This window comes from Poecilia latipinna, unplaced genomic scaffold, assembly GCF_001443285.1.
Source record: "Poecilia latipinna isolate Pla-1442-1.1 unplaced genomic scaffold, P_latipinna-1.0 Scaffold1458, whole genome shotgun sequence".
Classification (NCBI taxonomy): domain Eukaryota; kingdom Metazoa; phylum Chordata; class Actinopteri; order Cyprinodontiformes; family Poeciliidae; genus Poecilia; species Poecilia latipinna.
In genome coordinates this window covers 136,035-145,678 of record NW_015114074.1, presented here as the reverse complement: position 1 = coordinate 145,678, position 9,644 = coordinate 136,035, and the positions used below count along the sequence as shown (strand labels likewise).

General features: G+C 38.9%; 1 protein-coding gene across 1 annotated transcript in view; it reads right to left on the bottom strand.

Moving 5' to 3' along the window:
* LOC106962770 (leucine-rich repeat-containing protein 16B-like) overlaps positions 1-9,644 on the bottom strand; it is a gene marked incomplete at its 3' end in the record, with an annotated part of 62,025 nt that overhangs the window by 22,010 nt on the left and 30,371 nt on the right. The window contains exons 4-8 of the mRNA XM_015057383.1: positions 7,722-7,781; positions 7,518-7,639; positions 4,404-4,498; positions 3,960-4,030; positions 2,504-2,577 (exon numbers count right to left, since the gene is read on the bottom strand). Of these exons, the coding sequence (XP_014912869.1) occupies positions 2,504-2,577; positions 3,960-4,030; positions 4,404-4,498; positions 7,518-7,639; positions 7,722-7,781 (422 nt within the window). The remainder of the gene's footprint in view (positions 1-2,503; positions 2,578-3,959; positions 4,031-4,403; positions 4,499-7,517; positions 7,640-7,721; positions 7,782-9,644) is intronic.

The window sequence follows — 9,644 nt, the reverse complement described above, 5'->3', positions numbered from 1 at the left end:
ATAGTATTACTATAGCAGTACAATTTGCACAATGCCTGTTTTGTTTTATTTCTTGGAAAAAGTTATTAAAAACACATTTTTGTCTAAATTAAGGCGAATTCATGGGGTTTTTTTCCACATAATGTAACCGGTAGTGTTTATGATAAAATATATGTATATATATTATGTGATCGGCCTTCATGGGTGACCGGAATCGGAATCGGCAGGAAAAAACCTGATCGGCACATCTCTAGTTAATACTTCAAAATATTTGCAGACATTTGGGGTAAAATGAAACCGTGTTTCAGGGAAGCTTATTTCTATCCAATAATGTGGACAAACAGCAGCTTTTATCTTGGTATAGACCAAAAAGGTTACACTGCTGCTGCTGAAGTAAAACATTAATAATATATTGAAGAGCGATTATTTCATGGAATATAGAACTAGTGTTTGAGTCTATGTGGTTGACCTTTAAGCTAAATATCAAGAGGTCAGAAAAAAGAAATGGTTAAAATGCAAATTGTGCAGAGTACCAACTTGTATGCTACTCCAAATATAATCTTGGCGTTTAGAAAGTAGTTTGAGAACACTGCAAGAAAAAACTGATCAATTTTGGGTTTTAGAGGTTCACTTTTTGATATGTGGGTTATAAGTACATTGCTTGTTACAAACTTACTTTATAATATTGTGGTATATCTTTCAAAACTAATATAAAATTAAATTATCTGAGATTTTTTTGATCACCTGACCGCTTTGGAATACCCAACAACACAGAAATATGGTGATATGGAAAGGTTTTGTGCATAGGCATGACATGGTATGTTCATGAGTATAAAAGGGAAAACAACTAAATAGTGTTGCAGGAGTAATTAAAATGAATAGTAGATGCCTACGGCTGGCTTTCAAACAAAAAGAACCAAAAAAACAAAAACAAAAAAAAAAACGAGTCCTCCCTCTCTATTTGCAAATTCAGAGTCAGTGTCTGATGAGGACACGACTGGACAGATATCAGACCAAATGAAGCTTCCTGACGGGGCGAACAGGAGCAGGGATTGTTTTTAAAGACCAAGGCTGGAGTAGACCAAACCAAGCAGATACACGGTTCTGCTGCCACATTCAACGTTATTCATAAAAAAAGAAAAAAAAAGAAAAAAAGAAAAGAAATCTGATTTGTACCACTTCCAAATGTGGCGCTAAATCGGATTTTTATCAGATCGTTTTCCAAGCGGCTGAAGTCAGAACGGTCATGTCACTTTTCATCCGACTTTTGTCAGATAAAGTCGTATCCCGACAGACCTCTCTGCAGACGTTGCAGTCAAAGCTCCACAAAAGGTCATTACTATCCATTGTACCTTCATTTTTTTTTTCTTAGCTTCCTTCGTCTTCTGATCTTCTGACAATACTGTCGGCTCCCACTGCTCGACAACTGCTTCAAAAATCGCTCCATTATCACGTCTAAGTTATTTTTCTGCGCTTGTGGGTCACTTTGGAGTCACAAATTGTTCACCCACAAGTCTGATTATGTGTAACTGCATTTAATTAATAGCATGATCGACCACGCAAAAAAAAAAAAACAACAAAAAATCTGATTTCAGCAAAAGAATCAGAGTTGAGCGTCAACATCTACCGTGTAATCGTAGCCATTGAGACGCCTTGAGGAGGTTAAAAGACGTGCAAACCTTTTTAAGGCAACTCAGGAGACCTGGAGCAGTAACTGCAGTGAAATTTGGCTTGCATGCCACACTCCTCAGATTACAACGTGTGAAAATTGTGAGAACCGAGTTCATGAGCAGTTTCTGCAAAACCCAGGCCATCTACAAATATCCAATTGCAAATTTCTCAGTTCAAAGTTAAGTGGAGTTAACAGCCGAACTCAACCACTTCGCCACAACTTAGTTCCAAGTCTCATTTAATTTGGTAAGCAATTACTGCTCAAAACATTGGATGTTTTCTTAATTCAGATCCAGCGCGTAACGCATCGCGCTGATGAAAGACTTTCTGAAGAACGTCAGGATTTCTCATTTAAGCATTAAATGAGACATTCTGAAGCAGTTAAGAAATATTAGCAAATCTCTCACCATCTGTGACCTTGATGGTTAATCACTTTTACACCGACTCATTCAGCTGCGTCTCTGTACTGACAAAGACATGGCTGAATGTGTGAATCAGAGAGGAGAGAAAGAACAAAAAAAAAGAAGGAAAAACCAGGCAGACGTGTGCAACCCACAGATGTCAGCCAGATATCGACCGCAGCAGAACTGACAAGTATCAAATGTGTGTTTGTTATTTTCCTCCGGTTGCTAAATGGCCCTTGGTGGGGCTGTAAACAACCTTCATTTATTCATGCCTTTGGCCTGATTTCGGTGCAACGCGTCAAGCTCGATGTGCCAGAGCGGTGTGGCGCCGCAGCCGAAGAGTTTGGCTCGACCTGACGGCGGTCTTTGAAAGCAGCAGCAGACGCCGGCGAGCCTTAACGAGCCTTAACGAGTCTGGAGGTTTTTCAAAGTTTGGATAAGTGTGTCACCTGCTGTCGAGATGGCTGAAGTCCAGCAGGTTGAACTCCCGGTTGTCCTGAGAGTGATAGATCGTGTCAACATCCTGAAACGACAGAGAAGCAAACAAAAGTTAAAAAAAAAAAAAAAAAAAAAACTTTGAGAACAGGGTAATTGAGATATATGCATTCATTATTATTATTATTCCCTCAGCTCCACTGCAGTGTTCTCTCTAGTTTTTCATTTTCATTTTGAGTGCCTAGAGCAGTTTTCTGACCAATCAAACACAGTTTTACCACGGTCATTAAATCAGTCGTTGGGCAGGCTCCAAGTCCCAGTGAGAAAAGAAAAAAAAGAAATCTGCATCTCAGCAAAGGTTGTCAGTCAAGAGAAGCAGGAAGTTCTCAAAATCTTGAACTGGACCTCAAGCAGCATTGATTTTGTTCCTTTTCACTCTCCCCTCCCTCCTCCACCCACACACACACAGACTCTGGAGTATTTATTTCCAAATGAAATACAAAATGTACTTTCAGGGAGAAGTTTGGAGCACGAAGCAGCAGATCAGCTTTTTTCTTTTTTGTTCTGTTTATTGAAAGTAAGAAGAAAAATTTCCTAAAACTTCTTAAACAGGCTTAAACCTGACCCAGTAAACCCTGTTTCTTCTGCGCCGTTTTCTATCATGTTTTCCTTTCACTCAACTTTCTATTAATATTCATGGATGCAGATCTCTGAACACCCAGCTTCTTTAGTAGTGACCCTTTAGTTGTTTATTCTCCTGGCAGAGGATGTTGTGATGAACAAAATAACATGATGTTATGATAAAGCATATCTACAACAGAAATCCTTGGTCTTATGCAGTTAATATTAAATACAATGGTAATGTGTGGAATGATAGTTGTGAGAGATTGAAACTGTTTTTTACTTTTTAAATTAGCAAATTATTTTTAATAAATTGTTTTAACAAATACAATAAGATTTGATTATTTGTTTCTTTTTTGAAAAGTTTGACTTCAGACTCAGCTGAAATTCCTAGGAGGAAAATATAAAAATATACAGGAAAGATTGGGTTGATCTGATTTGGATGATGCTGCGCATTTAAAAAGTGAAAGATATTACATAATATTAGAAAATAAGCTTATTTTTCAGTCTACACTTTGTGTATTTAAATACTACATGTCTGTTTCTGTACTAGTTTTGTCTCTTTTTTTTCAAGATTTTGTGCTCTTTTTCTTTTTATGACCCGTGTATGGAAAGGTTAAACTGACCAACACAAATAAACATAACACTTAAAGTTTCTGAGAAACAAAAACATCAAAAGCATCACTTCATGTATAACCAACCTATACGAGTTTCAATATTACACTGATTAGCCAATAACATGAATACGTCCACATTTTGGTGATATCCTAACTCACTGAGGTACATCTATTCCATCAATATTGATCGTATCAAAAAGGAATCGAATTAGCAACAACATGTCCTTCTCACCCACTGGACTTCTTCTTTGCAGCCAATCCCATTGTAGTCGCAAAGGGCAGCGTACGTCTCAGAAAAACCGCCTGAAATGACGAGATGCGTCCACAAATCACAAACAGACGAGGTGCAATACAAGAAGAAGTTAAATAGAAATCTGAAGCTTAAAAAGAGATGAGGTGCATTAAAGTTAACGTCAGAATGTGAGAGACTGAGTTAGGCTGCGGTACGGTGAGATGAAAGACGACAAGAAGATCTTCAAAGAGCTCTTCATGTAGATTAAGAAGATTACAAGCAAAAGAAAGAAGAATAATTCGGGCTTCTCACCCACTTTCAGCCAAGTCCTAAAAAGGTTGTTTTTTTTTTTTTTATGGTGTAACTGTCAAAGCGGGGAAATGGACTCTCAATTGCAGTCATTGTTGATCTCCAGTTACGTGGGCCTGTGTGTGCAGAACTAACCACAGGTCTTAGGAGGCTCCAACGACGATTCAGAGTTGGGTGAAAACTTATGGCTGCCATCAGGCACGTCTCCCTCCGCTCGGCAAATCGGAGGACTGAAAAAAAGAAAACGGAAAAAAAAAAAATTTGTTCAGCCGCACACAAATCTACAGGCAGGTCATGTCGAGCTATGCTGCAACTTAATGTTTAATACCTGCAGTGGAAAAAGAAAATAAAAAAAAAACAAGCAGATTTTAAGTAGGTGTTTCACTTGGTTACTGTCCTGCAGCCATGTGTTGGGGTGAAGAAATGTGGTAATTGCAGTTATAATAAGTAGTTTCCCCCTTACAAACATCTTCATTTTTTCTTTGCCAACGTTTCAGCTGTTTCACCCGGATTCAATCTTCCTTTTCGTGGCATTAGATTTAATTTAGCAAGTGACGAGTAATTCAATCTAAAAACTATTTTCCCACAGGTTTTGGGCTGTATTTCACAGTAAAGACCCGACTGGTATCCCCTTGCCGCAGTCTGTCAAACAGTTAGAAACAGGGCTGACTAATCAAAAGTGTTAATAGATAAACAGCTAAAAAGCCAATAACAAAAACTAAAAATCATTGCAAATTAACAAATCACTGAAATCAGTTTTAGCGGTAATCAATCCAACGGTTCGTAAAACACCCACAGCGCTTCAGGCACATCTAAGCTGACACAGATCGCTCCCAACAGGAGCTGCGAATTAAAGTCTTGCGGATTTAGTTTCAGGTCGGACAAAACGAGCAGACCGCTCTGCAAACGACTCCTGTTTTTTTTCCCCTTTTCAAAGGCACAAGGCGGCTTTCAAGCTTCGGCGCAGCCCACCCGTTTATTGCTGGGCAGGCTTCTGCTATTAGCAATAATAACAATAATGCATTTCTCCTTTCTGGCTGAGTTACACAAGCGCACAAAGAGAGCATTTTAACAAAACTACACAAACCTACACGGCTAAATTCTGTAATATTTTTTTAAGGTTATTACAGAGCCCTGTTTGCACTGGGGAAGAGGCTCATTTGCAGCAGGCTCATTTTTGTTCATTATAGATACTTAAGTCAGAGATGCATCAATAGCTTCTACAAAGTCAAAGCTGATTATGACATTGTGCACTGGTCATGAATAAATAAAAAGCAGAAAGGAGAATTTGATTCCTGAGACGCTGGTTGGCAACCTAACAGAAAATACTTCTGATACTATTGTTTCTTTCCTGAAAACTGACATTCAGTATGCAGAGATCTGTGAGAAACTGGGATTTTAAGCCAACTAAATACATCAAACACACCATACTGTACTGGAGAGAACATGACTTTTATTTTTGCACAAATGAAAATAGGTTGGATTCTGGAGAAAATTAACATCCAGAGCCTTGCAAAAGCACAACATGCCTAAAACATTTTCACATTGCCGCATTGTACAAACAATCTTCAAAATATCGTATTGAGATTTTGGGTGATGGACCAACAAAATGTAGAGCCAAGTTATGAAGCAACAGGATACAAGGGTTTTCAAATGTTTTTACAGATTAAAATCTGAAAAGTGCGGTGTGTGTCTGCACGAACGCCTCTTCAGTCAATACTTTAAAATTGCCTTTTTCTGTAGTTCCAGCAGCAGGTTTTTGGGGTTCGAACATCTAAGTAAGTGAAGTTTTTGCTCATTCTTCTGTGCAAAATAGCGAAAGCTCTGTTAGTTTGGATGGAGAACGCCTGAGGCCATCAATTGCCACGTCTTTCTAAGGATTCCCCGAATGGATTCAGGTCTGAACTTAGACTACCATGTGATATACCGAATCTGCTTTAACAACACCATGTGTGTGGTGCCATTTAGGACTCATTGAATAATCTTTTGGGGGTTTTTTTAAACATGGAAAAACCAATATTTAGTTTTATAACTCACTAATATTTTTGTCTTTCTTTTGGTTTGTTGTTTTGTTTGCATTTCCTTCTAATTCGTGTAAACCACCTGGAACTTCAGTCTTGTTGTTGAAAATGTGCTACATAATAAAATTACCTTATCTTACCTGAAAGGTCAATTCAAGAATGGTATAAATTTGGCCTGCCAGAGCAAGCAGTCGATGCAGATGGAGATTTTTTTTTCTTATTCTGAGATTTTAATTGACTAATTTAAATCTTCTATAAATAGATTTTTTATTCTGGTTGCTGTGAATAGACTTTGCTCCATCCGTTTCCCCCTTTTCTCACAATCATGCACTATTTTTTTGAAAATGTCAAAAAATACACTTTGTAGCTTGCAATCATAATGCCACCAAATGCGATTTAAAAAAAAGTAAGAATGCTTTTACTGTACTGCACATGATGTTTGGTTGCATCTGCTTCCTTTTTGTTTTATGAAGGAATTACATCACGCTGCTGAATTCAGCACACACCACGCTTAATCCTGTTTGTCAACAAACCGCACACACCTGACCACATTCGCGACCTTAATCCTTACCTTATCACCACAATCATCATCGGGCGCGAGTTATTTTTACACCACCTGCGTTTTCCACTTCGGTGCAGCAGAACCAATCAGTGACACGGCTGTGCAATCAAACCCACATCATCATCTCCCCCTCTGTTCTCTCCGCTCTTTAGTGTCTTTAAATGTGCTCGCTGGAAGCGAGCATCTGACGGGAGCCGGATGAAAAACAGCCATTAAAGTGCGTGGAACTGGATGGACGTGGCATCGCGGCCCTGAGCGCGCCAACAAGCAGGACGAAGTCAGGAACATCAAAGACTGAGAATCCTAAAATAAATCAGACTTAAACAAAAGACAATCCACCCAGGACAAGAGGCCAGTTCAAGAACGGCTTCCTGCGTGTAGAGAGAGGGTTTGCTGCTAAGTCACTGCCGGTGGGTTTTACGGCTGCTTCATCTTCCACACATGAACCTCTTTAAAAACAGCAACTGCTGCCGAGTCCTAAAGTGTACCGAGGCAGAAATAAAGCCGCTGCAAATTACAGCGCCGATAAAAACAAATCTAACGGCTAAAGAAGAAAACGATACGACAATGTCGGCTCGCCGACACAAAGGCGAGTGTTTGTCTCAGAAGAAAAAAAAAAAAAAAAAAAAACACTGAAAAATTCATTTTTTCTCTTTCAAGACTTACGCATAAATTGAGTTGTTAAAGACGCGGGAGAGGGCGTAGTTGATGTGGTTGACCACATGATCCAGCTGCTCCTGCGTCTGAAGGCGTAGCGAGAAGGTGGTCTTGTCTGTATCGATGACCACCTGCATATAAACACGAGATCAGTTTTTCTTTCTGTAACAAGTTACACTTACTGTATGGTTCACACACAGGTGAGCTTCTGACCTGGAAGTCTGGATAGGTGTTCATTGCTCTGATTTCCAAAAAGTTGAAAGTGACTTCCACCTGAAAAAAGAAAACAGGAACAAACTATCACTTTGGTTTTCAGTGATGTCCATTATGTATGCACATTTTTTAAGAAAAACAATCTGTTAAGGATTTCTACAACATTAATTAGACCCTGGAGTTTAAAAAATATGCAAATGGGGTTAAAACAAGAAGTCACTGCCTGCTGAACCCAGAAGACAATGAATGCAAATTGACCCATAATAATTTCGACTAAGTCTCGTCTTACACCTTAAATATCTATGATTAAATTTACATCTCATTATTTCTTGTATAACTTTTTACATCAACTTAAAGAATGCATTTCTGTTAAAAAATAGAAAAGCCAATTTACAACAAATGTCATCGTGAGGCTCTTTAAAAGTCAAACAAGTGCAAATCAAATACAGTTCTGTTATGTATAAAGTCACTTCACATGAGCCAGATTCATTCAAATTAAAGCCAAGAATACAATTAGATTCAGATCAAATGAAAAAGGGGAAGTTGGTTTTATGGTGAGAGACATGACCTTCCAAGATCATTTCTTCTTAAACTTCTTCTTTCATTGTTTTTGGGCTGCAGTCAGCATCTCAAGGGTCTTTTTGAAGGGTTGCCATTTAACTTTTTTGCCCCAGAGCCTTCAGTAGTAACTGTCATGATGGGTCTAACCTTAGAAACAAAGACTTATTGCTGCTCCTGACCAGCAGATTCCACAGGAAAATGTCAACCACGATGAGTCCACAAGGAAGACTGCCTCAACCTACGTAATAAGTAAGACGGGTCCTGAAAAGAGTCCAATTCATCAACCCATATGCTTTTCTAGTCATCAATTAACCCACTGATGAAAGGAGATATAAGCCCCTGATGTCAAGACGTGGAAGATTCTTGTAATACATGAAAGGTTCTACCCAAACTCCGGCATCCTGAGATTGTATGTCAAGCAGATGAAGGAGTTTGAGGACTAATGAGTGACAAAGTCAATATTTAGGGCATAACGGCAAAGAACCAGGAGTACATCAGGAAGATGGCACCCAAAGATGAGCTGTAAAGTGAATGTGTCAGGCCTGAGAACAAGAACAGGACTAGACGACACCATCAAGCGACAGGCCTCTACATGGCGCCAACAGGGTGAGGGAGGTAACCAATGTTGAAAACTCCCACCAATAGCCAAAGAGGCCCGAACTGATGGACAACACAAAGGCACCAACTACTGCAGCAGGTTTTCAGCACAAGAATGGTAAATATCTGGGTTTGTCACATTATACATGACTCAAGATTCAGGCAGAGCAAAGATGACCCAGGAACAGTCCAGCACATAATAACTGGGTTTAAGATGGCAGTCAGGCAAAGACTTCATGGGTCTCCAATGAAGAGTAGAGGAGAGCAGTGAGCAGAAACAAATTAAGGTCTCAAAAAGGAAAAAGAGAAGCTGTGGAGAGTCCAGGTTTCATTGGTGCCAGTGATTATTGGTGCACTTGGGGCTATGATGACCCTGAAATTGAAGAGGTTTCTGCAGTAGATTGCACGGGCAACCTTTAGGATCAGCTGAGATACTGCACAGAATAGGAAGCTTTACTAATGTCTAATTTGAGTTTTAGACTCCATACTGAGGGGACAAATTAAAACTATTTGGATTAACTATTTATATCAAAACCAAAGACAAGGACCAGGAAGAGGAACAAAGATTCTCTTTATGTCTGTTTCTGGCTTACACACAGATCATCCTGTTTTATTGGGAAATAAAAGTTTGATTTGCCTCAAGAATACAAAAGTTTCTTTTGCGTTTCTTTTTTTTTTTTTTTTTTTTTTTTTTTTTTTAAAATTTTAAAAACCTTTTTTTTTTTTTTTACTAGGGGCCCCATATTCCTTTTATGGTGACTATCA